At 51.4% G+C, this 19046-nt stretch overlaps 6 protein-coding genes across 6 annotated transcripts; 4 read left to right on the forward strand and 2 right to left on the reverse strand.

The window, feature by feature from the left end:
• The first annotated feature begins 2211 nt into the window (after window positions 1-2211).
• Window positions 2212-4196, forward strand: EDD37DRAFT_637273 (CAP domain-containing protein). The gene is made up of 2 exons (XM_062817041.1): window positions 2212-3685; window positions 3742-4196. The coding sequence occupies exons 1-2, from the start codon at window positions 2680-2682 to the stop codon at window positions 3807-3809; spliced, it is 1074 nt and encodes a 357-aa protein (XP_062668076.1). The 5' UTR covers window positions 2212-2679; the 3' UTR covers window positions 3810-4196.
• Window positions 4197-5501: 1305 nt separating this feature from the next.
• EDD37DRAFT_567221 (carnitine O-acetyltransferase) lies at window positions 5502-8081 on the forward strand (the record flags this gene model as incomplete). The annotated part of the gene is made up of 2 exons (XM_062814137.1): window positions 5502-7908; window positions 7960-8081. The coding sequence occupies 2 exons, from the start codon at window positions 5502-5504 to the stop codon at window positions 8079-8081; spliced, it is 2529 nt and encodes an 842-aa protein (XP_062668077.1).
• Window positions 8082-8811: 730 nt separating this feature from the next.
• EDD37DRAFT_637280 (jumonji domain-containing protein 2) lies at window positions 8812-14306 on the forward strand. Its single transcript, XM_062817042.1, has 3 exons — window positions 8812-9411; window positions 9479-9576; window positions 9667-14306. Exons 1-3 carry the CDS (start codon window positions 9103-9105, stop codon window positions 13853-13855), a joined length of 4596 nt encoding a protein of 1531 aa, XP_062668078.1. The 5' UTR covers window positions 8812-9102; the 3' UTR covers window positions 13856-14306.
• Window positions 14307-15678, reverse strand: EDD37DRAFT_637283 (thioredoxin-like protein). Its single transcript, XM_062817043.1, has 3 exons — window positions 15379-15678; window positions 14875-15255; window positions 14307-14810 (listed from the first exon to the last, which is right to left on the reverse strand). The coding sequence occupies exons 1-3, from the start codon at window positions 15562-15564 to the stop codon at window positions 14583-14585; spliced, it is 795 nt and encodes a 264-aa protein (XP_062668079.1). The 5' UTR covers window positions 15565-15678; the 3' UTR covers window positions 14307-14582.
• A 767-nt stretch (window positions 15679-16445) lies between these two features.
• Window positions 16446-17389, forward strand: EDD37DRAFT_510220 (O-methyltransferase-domain-containing protein). The gene has a single exon (XM_062813599.1). The coding sequence runs from the start codon at window positions 16568-16570 to the stop codon at window positions 17264-17266; it is 699 nt and encodes a 232-aa protein (XP_062668080.1). The 5' UTR covers window positions 16446-16567; the 3' UTR covers window positions 17267-17389.
• Window positions 17390-17831: 442 nt separating this feature from the next.
• On the reverse strand, window positions 17832-19015 carry EDD37DRAFT_510218 (uncharacterized protein). The gene has a single exon (XM_062813598.1). It carries the CDS (start codon window positions 18867-18869, stop codon window positions 17970-17972), a length of 900 nt encoding a protein of 299 aa, XP_062668081.1. The 5' UTR covers window positions 18870-19015; the 3' UTR covers window positions 17832-17969.
• Between the last annotated feature and the right edge of the window lie 31 nt (window positions 19016-19046).

Below are 19046 nucleotides of genomic sequence, written 5' to 3' on the forward strand. Positions count from 1 at the left end.
CACCTTGAGGGGACTGAGGTGGTAGAATGGACCTCGAGACGGACGATGGAAGCTGGCCGGACTTTGTAAGTCCTCAATCTGAGAAATAGCTAAGTGTGCACAACGAGACTTCAGAACATTAGCAATTATGCACATGTCAGGATATAGTCCTTAAAGACACTGGCAAGCATATTTCAGACAAGCCAGCGCCATATAAGCCGGCAATGATGTCTACCTAGGTATGTCCATGGTAATGCGATGAGCTCCAAGGGCAGCGTGCAAAGTCAGGAACGAGGAACAAATGCAGTTCCAGGTTCACGTTGTGGCAAGTCAATTTACCCTGCTCAGCAAGGGGAGCGCACATGTGTGTCCCCACACTCACGGTCTGCAGCAACGGCTTGTGTGTCGGAGGTGTATGCAAGTGATGTGTCGGACTGGATTCACGTGGTTGAAGGACAGAAGTTATGGTTCTGGAGTTCGCTCCGGTGAAGGTTAGTACCACTGCTGAAAGGGAAGGATTTCATCGTAAGTGTTGTACGAACCCGGCCCCGAGAAGTCGATGGGGAACTTCTGGGGCTGGTAGGCGTTAGCTGAAGGAGACGTGGTCCTCAAATGCGGGAATGTATGCTCCTTGTCGTACGCAGGTCGGAGGACGAGGACGGATCTGGGACAGGAGCCACATGTCTTTGCATATCGTCGGTATCTACTCATCGCCCTGTCTCGCAATTTCGTGGTCAGGGTTTGAGTACGTTCGGAGAACTAGCAAAGGCATCTCAGGTGTTACACACAGGAAACGTGAGAAAGGAGCCCCATGCTGTTACACTAGCCCAGTAGACGTAGTGCGGGTACCTGGAATCACAACCTGAATGCAGGAGTCTATGCGGTCACTCTGAAAACAATCCTGTTGGGCGCAATTTCCGACGAGGAAAAGGCGGGTTAGTCGACCTGGCTGGGGGTAGATTCGTATGAGGATCTTCTTCCCTTGGTCATAAAAAGTCTTTTTAGGCGTGAAGAGAGCTTATTTCGCATCGAGGACATGGTCTGCGAGTCGAGCAGCTGCCGGAACAACTGCGCGTTTGATGTTGGAGTGATGTGGATTGGACCAACAACGTAAGCACCATGGTCAGTGCGGGACATCGCGATGGCTGGATGTACTGTAGGATCTCTGCCGATCTCAGCCACGAGGCAGGAGTCGGGTGCGCGTCTCTCATAAACTTTGGGCCTAAGATTTGGGGATCGTGGGGACCGGGTAGCAGCTGAGATAGTCAAGTGCTTCGAAGGGCGAGGCTGGTGAGAAGTGTAACAACGTCGAATGGTCCAGCCAGCAAAGGTGGAAGAAAGTCGAGGAAGAAGAACTTGAAACTTCGGGGAATTAATTGCTTGGACACGGATTCCGCACCTGACTTTAGCGGAGCTTCGGGCGCAGTTTCTTTCGCTAGTTCAATGCAAGTCATTTCGGACCTGCATCTCCATCTTCATCAACGAACACTTCCACCAATCCAAGACTGCCTATTCGAATACCTTGAAGAAAATACCATCCCAGGCCTTGCCCATGTCTTGTTTCATCTAGGGTCGTCGACTCGTAGTGCCATCATGGAAGCGAATTCGAGCTGGCTTCAATCTCTGGCCAGTCCGTATCAACATTGTGGGACGATGGTAAAGCTACAACTGCCATGTCAACATTTCATGCACGCAACTGCAACAAACACATCCAATCTCGTGGACGTAGGTCGAGACTGGGACAACCAGGTCGAGTCGGAATTCTGTCAACGTAGCCTAAGATCGAGACCTTTGCCACAGTAAGCCGAAATGATGATCAACCTCATTCCCATATCCCTTGCTAGATGGCTTGCCACTTCGCTCCCGCTCAACGAAATCGAATACTTCGTGTGAATTTGCAATTAGTACTCATTCAGCTCCAGGCCTTGTTGGACGTTTCAGTCCAGACTCGCGCATGCGCCTTCAAATCGTCATCGTGGAACAGATCTCAAAACCCCCCCGCAGAGCGAACCGTGTTTGGTTAAGCTCCAGGTACCCGAGAACGCCTCTCGGTTAGAGACTGACCCTAAAGAGCCTAGGAAAGCCACCCGCCAGCTGCTTTTGCAAGATCCGATCCACCTAATCGACAAACCCCTGTAGCATACCACGGTAAAGACGCACCCCAGGCAATCCAAACAGAGGGCACCCATAAAAAGATATATCGAATTCACTCCCTTGCGCCATCACTCCACCACTTACACATCTCTTCACTTTTGATAGTCACTTCTGTCCTTCCTTTTGGCTTTTGAGCCACCCTACTTTCACTTCTCAATCTTGCCTGCAACTCGTCCCTCATTTGAGCTGCTCAAGACTCGTCACTCTTTAAAAGAAGCACAGTCCGTGACCGTGCTGTTTACACCCATTTTCAAGTCCGTGCTTGACCCAGCTCTTTGACCAGAGCCCACTCCCAGCGTCTTCCAGAAGTTCTGCCTCACCTGGTGTGAAAGTTTACCACAACAAACACTTGGACCATCACCCGCACACAGCTCTTTCCCAGCCCATTGACACCGGCACTCTCAATTACGTTGCGCTGCCTGGTGCACTGCCGTTTACCTGCCACAATCAGATATCAAATAGCCCGCGAGAAACCATTGAACTCGGTCTCAATCAGACTATTGAAAGATCAGATCAGTTATCAGTCAATAAATCAGTTCGAAAACAATGAAGTCGACAATCCTCGCCCTCGCCGCCTTATGCGCCGCACTGACCATCGCCAAACCTGTTGACAAGCGTGCTGTCGAAACCACTATCCAATGGGCTACCGTTACCGTCACGGTGACTGGCTCCTCACCCGAACAGACATCTGCCTCTGCTGCCTCTGCCGTTGATGCTGCCGCTGTCGACCCCACTGTCACCGAAACTACCGCGTTGTCGAGCAACTCTGCCTGGTCCTCTGATGGTGACTGGTCCGTGAGCTCAGGCAATTGGCGTGATGGCTGGCGTGGTGGCTGGAGTGGCAGCAGTGGTGCTTCTGCGGCTGCGTCTGCTGCTACCACCATGACTGCGGCGGCTGGCACCGTCACCCACACTCACTCTCAGACTGTTGCGACCACCATCACTTCTAATATCGAAACTACCACTTCTGCTACCACTGCAGACGAGACAGTCGACTCGAGCACCAGCACCAGCACCAGCACCGCAAAAGCCACAAGCACAGCAAAAGCCACAAGTACTGTAGAAGCCACAAGCTCCGAAACCGAATCCACCACTTCTACCGCTTCTTCGTCGAGTTCCACGAGCACTTACGAATCAAGTATTCTCGAATCCCACAACATCCACCGTAAAAATGCCTCGGTCTCCGACCTGGTCTGGAGTGACGACATGGCGACAATTGCAGCAGAGATTGCCGCCAGCTGCGTCTACGAGCATGACACCAGCACCGGCGGTGGTGGCTATGGCCAGAACATTGGCGCCGGTTCTCCCCCATCTGGTGTTCCCGCCATGATCACCAACGAGATGTACAACGACGAAATCGGCTGGTATCCCCTCCCCTACGGAGAAGCTAGCCCCGATATGACCAACTTCGAGCACTGGGGCCACTACTCCCAGATCGTCTGGAAGTCCACCACTTCTGTGGGATGCGCCACTCAATATTGCCCCGACGGCCTAGCCAATACTGGCAGTGGTGTTAGCCCTTACTTCACTGTCTGCAATTACAGCCCAGCTGGTTTGTTTTCTCCTTCTTCTCCTCGTCAGGATGTTTCAACTAACTCGAAGATGCAGGCAATTATGCTGGTGAATACGGAGACAATGTTTTAGAGCCACAGGGCGAGGCCACCGTGACATATTAGACGCTCACCAGTCAAATGTTCTTTCACGACTTCACGGATCATGACTCACATTTTCAAGCATCCGCAGTTTCCAGCACTTGGGCTTTGACATCTTGGGAAGCTAATGATTCTGATGCAAGGGATTATTGGAATGGAGTTGAAAGTGTTGGATTTTCTTTTTTGCTTGTTTTTTGAGTGAGCCACTTTCTTCACCATCACTTGCAGGTTTTCCTTCGATGGTTGAACATTACTGCATGCTGGCATTGGATTCTATCGGCACTTGGGGCGTCATTGTCAAAAGTGCATTTCTTGGGCAGAAGGAAAGGGAGATGCAGAGCAAACCTCAGGTTGAATCTGTAACATAAACAGATGAAGCTGAAAAGATTAATGACAACCACTTTCCAGCTGTTTGTTGCCGAAGAATTTCCGTAATGTCTCTCACCCGGACCCAGTGCCCAGATTGTGTCTTCGGGGTGCGCGCCGATGCCCTGAAACACCTGTTCCCCTTCCTTGCAATTCTAAGCTACCCCGGGTTCTTTCCACCCCTCGTTGCAATAGGCGTCGGCTCCGGAGAAATGGAAGCTTTTGACCCGGAACCCTGCTCCTGGATCGTCTCCCCTCCCCTCGCCTCCGGTACGAGTATTTGATCATGCCATCGAGCGTCGCGTCTTCACCCACCTGTCCGATGGTCCATCGATCCATTCTCGGCCTGGCGACAAGCGCGAGAATATCGCATAGGTGAGTGCCAGAGCTGAAGGTCAATGTGATGTCCTATAAACCTGGAACAGTCCACAATAATGAAGAGTAAAAGCTGCTGATGATCTCGCGATACTCTGGGGGATTTTCTGGCTAATAAGCGATCTGCTACGTCACGAGGTTGATTGGAGATTCCAAATCCCAAAAGAGGAGAGGAATCAAAGCACTTTAACGTGCACTCTTCTCATCGTATGACCAACAAGAGACTACAAGAGTCTATATCTTATTCTATACCTCTACTGGACTCCTCCTTTTGTTACTCAAACCACCCACAGTCCTATAGAAGCCTTTTCCACCTGTTTCGGCTTCCTGTTCCCGCCCCTCGGTTGACGTCTAAAGTACCGCGCCTCGGCCAGCGACTACGGGCACTGAGAGGTCGGATCCCGCGCCGACAAAGCCTACCTGACAGGCTCCGAACTGCCTCCACGCTCTTTTTTGTACGTCCACCTCTTTTTCCCTTCCTTTCCTCCGAGCCGCTACCAGCACCATCGCATTCGCACCCATCATGCTTCCACATGGTTACGATACATCCCGACCAAGCTGTTCACATGGACCTCTTCTCCATCGTACCACGATTGTGGATTTGTGGAGACAAGCGTCCGCTTCATCCGCCCCCATTTGGGGCTTCACATGTGCTGTAGCCACCTGATGGCTGCCAATGGTCATGATCACGATCACGATCACTCTGATGATTTCAACCCCTCCTGATTGTACCATATCTGGAAGAAAGCATTTATCCATATTGCTGTCACTCTCAGCCCACGTCCTTATGAGTATCATTTATGTTGCGCCTTCTTGTCTCTTTCTGCTGTTGAAATCAATGCCCATTTGAAAGAATCTATTCTCCATGCCACCCTACTGTTTGCACGACTGCCATTACTTCTACCGCACTGCACTGCGCATGCTGAACATTGCCACATTACTGGCTGCATTGTACGCATGATCACAATATTAACCATGCCTTCCTCAACCACAGGAACGAGATATTTCGCGCGACCAACCTCGATCGACGAGACCATCAGGAATCCTCCACCGGAGGCCACAGGTGCTAGTATGGGCGGAGATCAGGTGAAGGAGGCGCTCCAGGACGCTAAGAATGTCAAGGAGTCTTACACCAAGCAAGAGCAGGAGCCTATCTCCTTGAAGCAGGAGAAGTCCAAGAAAGGCATCACCTTCGCTGCGCAAGACAAACTTCCTAAGTTGCCCATACCCGAACTCGACTCGACACTGAAGAGGTATCTCGAGGCTCTGGCTCCTCTGCAGGGTGCCAGTGAACACAATGATACAAAGGCGGCAGTACGCGATTTTCTCGACAACGAGGGCAAGGACCTGCAAGAGAGGCTCAAGAAGTACGCCACGGGACAGACCAGCTATATCGAGCAGTTTTGGTACGACTCGTACTTGAACTATGACAACCCCGTGGTGTTGAACCTGAATCCCTTCTTTCTGCTCGAAGACGACCCTACGCCCGCTCGCAACAATCAAGTCACTCGTGCGGCGTCTCTGGTCATCTCCGCACTCTGCTTCGTCAGAGCCGTCCGCAAGGAAGAGCTACCTCCGGACACGCTCCGGGGCACGCCATTGGATATGTATCAGTACTCACGACTTTTTGGAACGGCTCGCGTACCGACCGATAATGGGTGTATTATTGGCCAGGATTCAGACTCCAAACACGTCGTGGTCATGTGTCGTGGCCAGTTCTACTGGTTTGACGTGCTTGACGAGAACAACGACCTCATCATGACCGAAAAAGACCTTGCAGTCAATTTGCAGGTCATTGCTGACGATGCAGAACAAATCCCGATTCACGAAGCAGCCAGAGGGGCACTCGGTGTGCTCAGTACTGAAAACAGAAAGGTCTGGTCGGGACTGAGAGACCTCTTGACCCGGGAGGAGGGCTCCAACAATGCAGACTGCCTTAACATTGTCGACTCGGCATTGTTTATAGTCTGCCTCGATTACACTGAACCAACGGACAACTCTCATTTGTGCGGTAACATGCTATGCGGCACGAGCGAAGTAAATCGCGGTGTCCAGGTTGGGACGTGTACGAACAGGTGGTATGACAAGTTACAAATTATTGTCTGCAAGAGTGGAAGCGCAGGCATCAATTTCGAGCATACGGGTGTGGACGGCCATACCGTTCTGCGGTTCGCAAGTGATGTCTACACTGATACTATACTGCGATACGCCAAGTCCATCAATGGCCAAGCCCCAACCATGTGGACGAGTCAAAGTCCTGATCCTTCGAAGCGAGACCCAGAAAGCTTCGGCGATGTCAGTACCACTCCTCACAAGTTGGAATGGGACATGATTCCGGAACTCTCAATTGCACTCCGTTTCGCAGAGACGAGGCTTGCTGACCTCATCCACCAAAATGAGTTTCAAACTTTGGATTTCACCGGCTATGGTAAGAACTTCATCACCTCGATGGGATTCTCGCCGGACGCGTTCGTCCAAATGGCATTTCAAGCCGCATACTATGGGCTTTATGGAAAGGTCGAGAACACGTATGAGCCGGCCATGACCAAAATGTACTTCCATGGACGAACGGAAGCAATTCGATCAGTAACACCAGAAAGTATCAACTTTGTCAAGACCTTTTGGGCCGACAACGCACCTCAAAAGAAAGTTGACGCCCTCAAAGCCGCCGCCCTGAAACACACTGCCATAACCAAAGAATCGAGTAAGGCACAAGGCCATGATCGCCATTTGTATGCCCTTTATTGCGTGTGGCAGCGTAAGGTGAATGATGAAGGTGCAGAAACGGCCAGCACGACAGGATTCAGCTCGAACGGTTATTCGAGCCCCACTGACTTTAGCGATGCCGGAAGTCCGAGGAGAATTGAGGAGTCGCCAATCAGCCAGAACCGTTCACGCGCTGGGACAGACGCAAGTGCAAGTCGCTCTCCTGCACCTCCTCTGCATCAGACACCCGCTCTGTTCAGCGACTCCGGATGGGAGAAAATTAACAACACAATTCTTAGCACGTCCAACTGCGGGAACCCGTCGTTACGCCACTTTGGCTTTGGGCCAGTCTCTGGGGATGGGTTTGGCATTGGGTATATCATCAAGGATGATTGCATTTCGGTCTGCGCAAGCAGCAAGCATCGTCAGACAAAACGGTTCGTCGACAGCCTTGAATCTTATCTCAATGAGATCCGCCGGCTACTCAAAGCAGTCAGACCCAAGGATTTGGCTGCCGCCAAGATCACTCGGGCTAGAGAGGTCGAAGACAAGAACAAGGATGGCAGACTCAAATCACGGGGCCGAGCCATCAAGGCCGAAGCTGCAAAGGTCGACGGAGCTACGACGCCTGCAAGTATGGAGACAGCCGAGGTCGAAGATGACGGATTGGGTGGTTGTAAGTTATTCCCAAGTTCAATCGGTGGTGAGTTGACTGACACCACTACAGATGGCTTTTTCGATGCCGGCATGTTGCTACAAGCATTGAAGAAAGATCCGGCAAAGCCCGCGGAGCAAATTGCACAAAAGAGGAGGACGGTAGGAAAGAAACTCGCTTTGACGGAATATTGATATCTTCGGGCTAGGTCGCAGAGTGCAACACGTGGTCGTGGGACACTGGGATTGATTTCGAGATGTCCAGGCACGAATGCAGGATGGCAATCTGTGAGATATGCATGTTCTGAATGATTTGGCAGAAGAAAAGTCGATGGCATCTTGTGCGATGATTCGCATGACACTTTTTCAAGCCAACCGGCCCGTGTTTGTGCCTGGATGATTAACAACCGAGCCAATGGTGGGATGATAGCTGCAGGTATGACACAAGCACGGCAGAATCTTTCGAGGTAACGATATTCATCATCCCATATACCCATCTATAGCTACATTTATTCACCACACATTCGGACGGTTGTTGTATGATGTCTGTAGAGTCCGGTTCCCTGGCCGCACAGCCATTATTGCTTGCCGTGCTTGTTTACACTTATCGATGCATGGGCTCGTGACGCAACTGCCCGCGTGCAGGGATGTATGGCACGCAGTGGTCTGATAAGCCAGTAGGTGCGTTGGGGGAAAGTGAAACTGTCTGACAGGGATACTTGGATATGCTGTCTTCACCCAGAAAACTCGTCGACATTGGACTCGGCAGTCTTTACAATAGAAAAAACATTATTTCACCATTAGGCAGAAGTGGCCCTTATGCTAGATGACCTGTAGATGGCCCTGAGTAGATCTACCTTCCATTTCTACATACCTCGTAGTCAGTCGCAGACATCAAGCAAGTAGCATGACGGGGGCGCACCTGTCTGACAAGAATTATTTGCAGCAGTCACGCCAAGCCATTGACCTGATGAGGACTAGCTGCCGATGTCAAGGACCTCCGTCCAGAACAGCGAGTCAAGTCCCTGCGCCAGTCCATCTCTCACAAGATACTTCTCGACTTCACCACGATTGTTCGCCGTTATTCGTGTCTTGGACGTGGCTGGAGGTCGCGACTTCCTGTAGCGACTCTCTATTCATGTGTTTTGCCACGTACTCCATCGTGATCCATCTGCCGACCCTATCATAGCCTTTCCTCACCACTCCTGCTCCCACGATGGCAGCAGTCACCATGCCCTCCCTGGCACTTCAGGACGGGCTCGGTGCCGCTGCCTTCAACAAACACGTCGACATGACCGAGCCTCTCCTCCCTCCTCAAGTCCATACTCCTCCTACCACCGACGAGGCCAGCCACAAGGACGATGACGCAGCCTCGAGTTCATCCCTCTCCGATCTCGGCGACGATATTGAAGATGAAGAAAACAGAATGAGATTCGAAGAAGCCGCTCGTGCGGGAGCAGAGGCCGAACAATTCTCAGAGGTGAAGCCTGATCGTTACGAGAATGGCGTGCCTATCTTCCAACCAGTATGCGACATTCCCAGCCCTTGGTGGCCTGTAATGGCAGGACATGAAAGAGCTAACGAGTGCGTAGACAATGGAACAATTCAGAGACTTTCAGCGCTACGTAAAAGGCGTGAATCCTTATGGTATGCAATCAGGCATAGTGCTGATCGACCCTCCTGAAGAATGGTACGTTCTTACTCCGAGCCACCTCGAACGATCCACGCGTTCAGGAAACATGCCTTTGCTCATACAGAAGAACTGATTCGTGGTTGGCAGGAAACGTGCCCGCAAGGCACTCGACAGTCAAATCAAATCCATTAAGATCAAGAACCCCATCATGCAAGAGTTTCATGGTGCGCAAGGAATTTACACGCAACGCAACATCGAGAAGATGCGATCTTACAACCTGCCGCAATGGAAGTCCGTGTGTGAACAGACAGAAAATCAACCGCCCGCAAGACGTGGCGAGAAACGCTTGAATGCGGACAAATTGATCGGGCGTGGCAGCATCAAAAATCGAAAGTCCGAACCATCCTCGACACCACCCACAGGCAAGAGACGAGGGAGACCCCCAAAGAACATCAAGAGGGAGCCTCTTGAACAAGACTCGACTCTACGCGCTCCGCCCACGCCGACCAGTCCGGACGTCAAGCCGGCCATGTTGGATGGAGGAGAAGGCGAGAATGGAGGGAACGAAGCAGTAGAACCCACACCAACGAAAGAAAAGACCGTCAAAAAGCCCGGAAGGCCGAGAGGACGGCCGCCAAAGTCGACGACAACAGCGAAGAAAGACGCTGGGAACAAAGGTGCGGAGACAACTGTTGCTTCTCGCAGACTGAGAACCGCTCAGGAGGCCAACGACGAGATTGACGAAGAAGCCTTCGAGGACTTCGACTATCGCGTATATGACCAGGATCAATGGACAGCCGAGCGTTGTGAGGAGCTTGAAGAAAAGTACTGGAAGAGTCTCAACTTCAGTAATCCAATGTATGCTGCAGACATGCCCGGATCACTCTTCGACGAGGACACAAAGGAATGGAATGTCGCCAAATTGCCCAATCTTTTGGACCTGCTTGGGCAACCTATTCCTGGTGTCAACACGGCTTATCTGTATCTCGGGATGTGGCGGGCAACCTTTGCATGGCATCTTGAAGATGTGGACCTTTACAGCATCAACTACATCCACTTTGGAGCACCAAAGCAGTGGTACAGCATATCTCAGAAAGATGCTCCGAAGTTCGAGACAGCCATGAAATCCTTGTGGTCTTCAGATGCAAAGGCTTGTGACCAGTTCCTTCGCCATAAGACATACTTGGTCTCGCCATCGATATTGAAATCGAAGTATAACGTCACTGTCAACAAGGTTGTCCACCGCGAAGGCCAGTTCGTTATAACTTTCCCAATTGGGTATCATTCCGGCTACAATCTGGGGTACAACTGTGCAGAATCTGTGAATTTTGCAATCGATGACTGGCTGCAATATGGCAAGACTGCCCGCAAGTGCCAGTGTGAAGCCGATAGTGTCTTCATTGACGTCGACTGGTTCATTCGGAGAATGAATGGGGAACCCACTCCAGAATACGAAGAGGTCGAAGTCACCGATGACGAAGATGAACTCGATGAGCCCACGGATCTACCCACGCCTCCAAGCAGTGATCGTGGCAAGGTCAAAGTACCACAAAAGAGGAAGCGTGCCCCAAAGGACCTTGGAGCCAACAAACGAGCCAAAAAGCTCATCAGAATTCGCAAAGTCAGCAAAAACCAACCGTGCTGTTTGTGTCCGAACGACTTTTCCTGGGAAGAACTTCTGCCCACCACACATGGCCAGCGAGCACACAGAACCTGCGCTATGTATTTGCCAGAGACCTATATTGCCATCCAAGACGGCAAAGAGATGGTCTACAATGTCGAGAACATCAGCAAAGCTCGTATGGAGCTCAAGTGCTACGAATGTCGGCAGAAGAAAGGATCGTGCTTCCAATGCTCCTCGGCCAAATGCGCCAAGTCCTATCACGCGACTTGTGCTATGCAAGCCGGTGTCCAAGTCGACAAGGGAGAGATCGCTGTCTGGCATGAAGGCGTGGAATATCGTGACATTGGGTTCGACTGGAGGTGTCGTCTGCATCGTACTGTCAAGCGGACAAGGATTACCAGTGAACTCTCCGCTTGCAACCATGCGAACAGCTGCTGGCAGAATGCAGAGTTCCGGCAATTCTTGCTCAACCTCAAGGAGGGAGATTTGATTCAATTCCAGGCGACAAACTCCGACGATATTGAGGCTGGGCTTGTGGTTGCTCCATTCGACGAAGGCCAAGACGCTGTTTTGGTCAAGGTTGTGCCGGACCTGAAAACTGTCAAAGAAGTCGACCCTACCTCAATCCTCTTCGTTGACAGCGCAACCTCCTGTCTACAGAGACCGTCCGCAAACGCGCTTGACCTTCCGGAAGACCTTCAGGGCAAAACTGCATCGCTTCCAGAATCTACCGAAAAGAAGCCAAGTGCTGGTGATGTCTTTACAGAAGAGCCTAGAACCGAATGGGCCGAGTTTGTCTCGTCCGAGCCTCCAGTCAACCGAGACGAGAAGCCTGTCAATCTGTCTAAAGACAAGCAGTTGTGGCTTTATATTGGTGAAACCTCATCTGATGCGAAGGCTCACTACACAGCTGATCCTGACAAACGCGTACATGAACCAGCGTCAAACTTCCTCGACCTTGTCACTCCACCCAAAGCCGTCATGGCACCGCCACCTCAACCCAAACGCCAATCTCTCGCAGCCTCCCACCCTATGATCAACGTGGCGGCAAGAAATGCGGCAATGGCAAACATGAGGAAAACCATGTTTGCTGCCCAAAATCCGTCACCTCCAATGCCTGGAATTTTCAGCGGAACGAAACAAAACCTGACCCAAAATGTTGGTTGGGAGAAAGCTGTCCCTGCTCAGACAGCCGCACCTGTACAAAAAGTCGCACGTGTTCAAAACCCTGCTCAAATAAAGCCGTCATCATCACCTTCACCGTCACAATATCGCGACATTATGACTGGCCAAGAGGCTCGGTTGAATGAGCAGGCACGCATTCTTCAACGGCAACAAGCTAAGGCTCGACAATTGGACGCCGCTGAGCGGGCCAACACCGTTCCTCAGCATGGAATCGGAATTGACTTGGACGCCGTCCAACGACAGAGACAATTTCAACAGCAAGCATCTCAACATGCTAAGCACATGAAGGAGTGGTCCAATGATCCGTCATTGCCTCCGTTGAAACAATACGAGCAGTTTCCCAGCTTCGATCCAATGGAAACCGATACGCGTTACGGTGGACCATCAACAGTAAATGCCAACAATCGACCTCAGCAGTATCATTATAGCAATGACTGGATGAACCCTAATGCCACAAATATGGGGTCGACTTTCGGAACACCTCAGCCTATGGGTGTCAATCCAATGCTGCCAGCGCAACCGACTGCGTACCAAACGCCTGCAATTTCGACTGTACCATTTCCTGCTTTTGTCCAACAACCGCATCAACAATTTCCTTATCAGATGGGTCCAAGTCAGATGCCAGGCAGTACCGGGATGAGCGGTTCATATCAAGCACCAAGATTGGAGAGCATTCGTGCGGCCGCAAATCAACCACCACCACCGCCTCCATCAGCTGAGGTCGAACGCCAACGACGGATCTCTAATCCTGCCTACCCGTTCAAGAGCCCGGATCAGATCAAGGCACAGAAAGAGGCTGAGAAGAAGTCACCCCCGGGGAGTAGACCCAGCAGCTCGTATATGTTGCCCAGCCCGAGAATGCAGCATGACAGCTATATGCATTCGAGCTCATCTGCGAGTCCGGCTCAACCGCTCGACCCACAAAATCCTCCTCAATTCATTAATCCCAATGCCACACAGATCAGTCCTCCTGGATCTAGTGCAGGCCACAAATCTGCAAGAGGTAGTTTCTCTGGCTTCCAGACTCAACAGATGATGACCCCATCGATGTCAGGAGGCATCAAACGGTCATTCTCCATGGACATGACAATGGATCTGGCGCCTTTTCCAGCCAACTCACTCCCGCTAAACCATTATCTTCCCAAGCGATCCATGTACGATCCTCTGAGTAACGTCAACATGCTTGCGCAGCACAACTTCCAATTTCCGGATCCGCCTATGGCTCGGCCCTCGACGCAGCTGGTGGAGAGTCTGGAGAAGCGCCCCGTTGGTATAAGTGGACTGCAGCTCAATGATCATGAGATCCCCAAGCAATTGACCGACTGGCAAAATCGGGGTGGTTTTTGGGGTCGTGTGGCAGGGTACTATATCAAGAAACACCAGGATGCGGCGACGGTGTATAAGTCTCCTTTTGCGGCGATCAGTCAACAGGCAGACACAGCGGCATTGGCTCAGAGATACTATCAAAGCTTGGAGCCTGAGCAGAGGATGAGGATTGATATGTCACAAGCCGGCGGCATTCAGTAAGCGGCGCGTATGGTGGGCGTGGTTGTTTGGCAAGTCTTGCATGTCGTCACGTACATAGAAAGAGGTTGTCCTCAGTGGCGTATTGTGAAGGCAAAGTCTGACGGACAGCTCCGTTCAGACTTGAGCTTTCTTGGTTGAGGATGTTTTACATTGCTGAGCGACAATGATGATGGAAATTACACGAAAAAATGATTATACACTTCTAGCCTCACGGCACGGGATCGGCATGGGATGGATGTCGCAGGATGGTTTACGTGATCGCGGTTTTATGATTGTTACGTTGGGATGGCAGGTAGCAAGCGGAAAGAAAGTGTGTCGTTGGTCTGCTATGTAGCGGTTTGACGATAGTTCACAGTAAAAGGGAGAGCTTGTTGATAGCAATGAATACTGTGCAAGGCAGAATATTGATGCAGGTGTGATTCTACAAAGTCCAGCCCCAAAGAAAGTGTCCTCTGTTCGTTAACACGTCCTTGCTAGCTGTGGTATTGGCTGGTTGTAAGCGCAGAGTCAAATAATGAGCATATGGGAGGTACAGTACGATTTCAAGGCATCCCCAAACAGTAAGTGAAGGGGAACGATACCTAGGTAAGCACCTCAGTCAGGACTGGGGATCTAAGTAGAAGATATGGTGTTACTGATTTCTTCTATTTATATGACTCTTGTGCTTATAGTAGTCAAATCGTCAGTAAGATTGAGATGGTCCTCCCTCTACTCAAGCTGATACCTATCAGTGCGCAGCATACTTCTTCTTCGCCAGCGGCAGACGCTCGATGATCCGTGGCACGTAGTACTCCTTGTCCCAGGGCTCTGTGAGGCTGGGATGTTCCATGCACAGCTTCACCCAGCGTGAGAAGTTGGGTAGTGTGGGACCGGTCATGCGCTCTGCAAGGCTGGCGGGAAAGATCTCGTCGTTGGAGAAGTCGTAGAGGCGAACGGTGAATGGGGTGGTCATTGCCTAAGAACTTAGCTCTGGAAGGGCATAAGGGAAGGGGTATTTAGGGGGTGGGGGAGAAGCTTACCTCGACAACTGTAATCTTCTGGCTCCCGCCGAAGAATGGCGCTGCATCGACGAGAAGGGGGTCGATTTCTGTCTCGAGAAGGGTGATTATGTCGTCGACAATTTTGGATTGTGGGGCGCCTTGGTCGGCGCCGACGAGTTTGAACATCAGGGGATTGATCTTGGTGAAGTATGTGTCTGTGAAGAAGGTCATGCGGTATTTGAGGTGTGCTGCGGATGTGGCCCCTGAGGAGGGTGGCGATGTCCCCAGGGGTGTGATGGAGGGGAGGAGGTGGGATGGGTAGAGGTCGGTGAGGAAGGAGACGATGGCGGCAGATTCGGTAAGGGTTATGGTGGGTGAAGAGGGTTTCGGGGTGTATTGGAAGACGGGGACGAGGCCGCGCTTGGATGGGAGTTAGTCGTTGGTGTGGACGGTGGATAGTGCGTGATGTTCGAAACAGTATGGTCGAACAGATGGGGTGTTTGGATTGGATTGCGAAACGGACTGTGGAGGGCGAGAACTTACGGGATTGAGCTGCAAGAACCATTCTGGTCGTGGGTTGTCCAGGTCAACGAAGACTTCTTCGAATGGAAGACCGAGCTCTTTCAGAGTGATGTGGACGCGGTGGCACCAGCCGCAGCCGTGGTTGGTATACATTTTGATCATTGGGTATTGGGCGTTAGCCTCCGGGGTGGTAGAGGTGGTCGACATGATGGAGCGTGATAGACCTTGCAGAGTTGTTGCAATGGTCGACGATTGTAGGATGGACAAGTAAAAATCGCGGAAGAGTGTATACTGGTGTTGCTCCAGGCGCCAAATCGACAGAGAGGAGGAAGAAAGAGAAGGAAGAAGCCGGGGGGGGATGGACTTGTTTATCTACCTTTGGACGAGCAAGCCACTGACCTACATTTGCGTGGTTTTCTCGCGCTATCGGACGAACTTTGTCCGAGTGCATCTTCGCGTAGACTTAATTTTATTCAAGGCGACATCATCAGGACGAAGGTGTTGTATATTTGTTCCAGTATGGATGGTGAGGTTATCTGGGGATGGAGAGGGGTTGTTTCTGATATTGCACAAGGCTGTGATGGAAAGTTGTCAGTCTGATGAGCGAAGTTGTGAGCACGCTTCAAGACTCAGCCTCGTCTATCCCGTGCGAGGCTGAGAATTCATCCGCATCACTCCGTACGGGAGGAGCGCTCAATCCCATCGAAGCTCGGGATTGCGTGGATTACATGAGGGCGAGCACAAGCTTTCAACTAGTGCAAGAGCGAAGAAGCTTGTATCCTACCTTGGCTGATCAACATGTCGTGTTGTTTCCACCACCGACCTGGTTAACCTTTCGATGTCGGTCCTGGGTGGATAAGGAGAAGGTGGATTCAGCCATTCAGGTTCTGAGTTGCGTATAATGGTCAAGCGGTACGTTGCTGGTGCCTGCATCTGCAGGTGTTCACGCATCAGCGAGATATACATTCATCTGATATGATAATCACTCATACCGCTGTCCAATGGAGGTCACTGTTGCGCGAAGATAAGATACAAGACTGCTGCCTGACGACAGGGATTCTGCATCAGTCTCAGGTCGCGGATTTCGATATAGCGAAAACTCCGCTCATCGGCCGATACATGTAAGCTATAAAAGCGACCACACAGCATCAGATAAGATGGATGTCTCTGTGTCTCATTTCTGCCATACACGACAGATTACACTCTCACAATGTCCACCAAGAATATTGTCCATGCTGAGGCTGTCGCCCAGTATACAGAGTCTCGCCTTGTCCCGGATACCCCGGCGTTTGCACACGCCTATACCAACAGCACAGCCCATGGCATACCAGAGATTGCCCTCTCACCCGCCCAGGGAAAGTTCACCTCCATCCTGGCGAGCATATCCGGGGCCAAAAACGTCCTCGAACTAGGTACTCTCGGAGGCTATTCTGCGCTGTGGTTCGCGCAGGCCATCAAGGGCAGAGGCGGCAAAGTTACCAGTATTGAAATCAACAAACAGCGTCGAGATGTCGCCATTGAAAACCTGGAGTACGCGGGAGTCAAAGTGCCCGAGGAGGTTGAGATTCTTCTTGGTGCCGGACTTGATGTGTTGCCACGTCTTGCAGAGGAGATAGACCAGGGCAAGCGCGAAAGATTTGACTTTACCTTCATCGACGCCGATTGGGATAATCAGGCTGCGTATTTTGACTGGGGAGTCAAGCTGTCGAACGGAAAGGGCAGCGTGATATATGTGGACAATGTTGTTCGGCAATTATTGGAGATTGGCGCCGTGGGCTCAGCAGAAAAGGACTCCACCGTGCAGGATTTGGTCGAGATAGTCGCCAAAGACGACAGAGTCGAAGCCACTGTCATGCAGACTTGTGGGTCAAAGGATATGGATGGATTTCTTTTGGCGAGAACGAAATGATCGAATGTCATGCTTTGAGCATCGTCCGAAGACGCCTTTAGATATTGAGCATGAGTGGGAGACCACGAGCAGAAGGTTCTCCTTTCATTGTGATCTCCCGGCACAGATGACACAAATCAGCCAAGTCAGCCAAGTCATAGGGCCTCTGCAGATGGCTGGGCTCCTCCGAACCTGGTCAAGAGGCCCTGTCTGGGTTTGCCAGCGCACGACTCACAAGTTGAAGCAGTGATACTTCCGATGAGTGCCTTCATGTCCATATGCCCATCGTATCAATCCTGTACGTCTGGTCCACCAGCTGCAACGTCAGCTTTCCCGCCTCTGGTCCGCTGTTACAGACAAATCTGGGTGCTCGTTGAAACAGCCCTGATGTGCTGAGAATGGGGAAGGTGTTGATCCTCCGCATGACATCCATCACCATAGTCATCATCAGGGTCTTCCACCCTAGGCGGACAGCATACCATTGCCGCCGCAAGGTCTGTGGTAAGCCTGGGAGAAGCGCTCTCCTGGACGATATCGACGCGGTCAAAAGTCGCTGGCGTCCTTAGTTCACTCCTGCCACAACCCACATAATTGGCCATCCACCCAGTAAAGGAGATTGAATCCAGTAGAGAACATTCACAGCATATCGTCTCAGGCGGTTGTGTTACCGATAGGCTAGCAATCTGCGATTGCTTTCAAGTGTTCGCGAAATCTACCGCTTCATTCAGTCGTCATCAGAGTCGTAATCACCCAGGCCAAGACCTGCTGGCTTGACTTGCACAACTACTGGCGCTGGCGGGGGTGGCTCAGTCTTGCGCACCAGCCCAGGAACCAAGGGCTTCTTCGCCCTTTTGACTTTCTCGAAGGAAGGAGGAGGCAGCATCAACCTCTGTGCCTCCAGTGGTTTGGGAGCCTTGTACTCGATCTCCACCTCTTCCTCTGGTCCGGCCTGCTGGGCTTTTGCAATCTCGAACGCTCTTCTCGCCGCTTCGGCGTCTTCTCTTTCCTGCGCTTCCCGCTGTTCTTGTGCAACATCTCTGACCTGAGCCAGAGCCTCGTCTTCCTTGCCACCCTTCTCGCCTCTCTCGATGCGTGCGTTTCTCTGCATGATCTCGTCCAAGGCATCTGCAACCTGCATTTCCCTCTTGCTTTCTTCCATCTTATCCTCGAGTTCTTCCATCGCATTCCTTTCGGCATTTTCTTCTTCGTCAGCCTCCTCTCTCGCTAGCCTGTCCAGCCGATCTTCATCAGTTTCCTGCAACTCGGCGCTCTCTGGGTTCCGCCAAGACTCGAAGTTTCGCTTGGCTCCTCTTTCGGAGGTGTAGTCCATATTCTTGGGATCGGTCTTGAAGGTGATTTCCGAACTACATCTCGTGCAGCGGATGTAGAAACGGTAGATACTGATGTTGAGATACTTCTCCTCTGTCGTTTCTTTCCGTGCGTTGAATTTGCGGCCCTTGTAGATATATTCACCACATGACGTACACTTCATACTGAAAGGCGCCATCAAACGCACTGGGATGGTCTTAGGTCCTGTAGGCCGCAGATGTTTGGGAGTACGAGTGATCTTGGAGGGGTCGAATTCGGGTGGGTAGTACTTCGTAAGCACCTTTCTTTCAGACATGTTGGCGGTCGAAAGAGTATCTCGTGTCTAATATGGAAAGATCTCAACAACAAAGACGAGCAGCAGGGCCTCTGAGTAATTTGGCGGAAACGAAGAGATTCTTAGATAGACGGCGAACTTTTTGGGAGTCACTAAGAAGAAGTACAGTATGAGCGGCAGCGAATTGGAGTAAAGATT

The sequence above is a fragment of the Exophiala viscosa genome (assembly GCF_022695815.1).
Source record: "Exophiala viscosa unplaced genomic scaffold EDD37scaffold_9, whole genome shotgun sequence".
Lineage (NCBI taxonomy): Eukaryota > Fungi > Ascomycota > Eurotiomycetes > Chaetothyriales > Herpotrichiellaceae > Exophiala > Exophiala viscosa.

What these genes read in the sequence shown, in the direction of transcription:
- EDD37DRAFT_637280 (XM_062817042.1), top strand. Translation starts at nt 9,103, where the DNA reads ATGGCAGCAGTCACCATGCCCTCCCTGGCACTTCAGGACGGGCTCGGT. An exon ending in GCGTGCCTATCTTCCAACCA is followed by an intron (nt 9,412 to 9,478) that starts GTATGCGACATT and finishes ACGAGTGCGTAG; the next exon opens with ACAATGGAACAATTCAGAGA. An exon ending in ATCGACCCTCCTGAAGAATG is followed by an intron (nt 9,577 to 9,666) that starts GTACGTTCTTAC and finishes CGTGGTTGGCAG; the next exon opens with GAAACGTGCCCGCAAGGCAC.
- EDD37DRAFT_637283 (XM_062817043.1), bottom strand. Translation starts at nt 15,564, where the DNA reads ATGTCGACCACCTCTACCACCCCGGAGGCTAACGCCCAATACCCAATG. An exon ending in GGTTCTTGCAGCTCAATCCC is followed by an intron (nt 15,256 to 15,378) that starts GTAAGTTCTCGC and finishes CTCCCATCCAAG; the next exon opens with CGCGGCCTCGTCCCCGTCTT. An exon ending in AGAAGATTACAGTTGTCGAG is followed by an intron (nt 14,811 to 14,874) that starts GTAAGCTTCTCC and finishes CTAAGTTCTTAG; the next exon opens with GCAATGACCACCCCATTCAC.
- EDD37DRAFT_510218 (XM_062813598.1), bottom strand. Translation starts at nt 18,869, where the DNA reads ATGTCTGAAAGAAAGGTGCTTACGAAGTACTACCCACCCGAATTCGAC.
- EDD37DRAFT_637273 (XM_062817041.1), top strand. Translation starts at nt 2,680, where the DNA reads ATGAAGTCGACAATCCTCGCCCTCGCCGCCTTATGCGCCGCACTGACC. An exon ending in CTGCAATTACAGCCCAGCTG is followed by an intron (nt 3,686 to 3,741) that starts GTTTGTTTTCTC and finishes TCGAAGATGCAG; the next exon opens with GCAATTATGCTGGTGAATAC.
- EDD37DRAFT_510220 (XM_062813599.1), top strand. Translation starts at nt 16,568, where the DNA reads ATGTCCACCAAGAATATTGTCCATGCTGAGGCTGTCGCCCAGTATACA.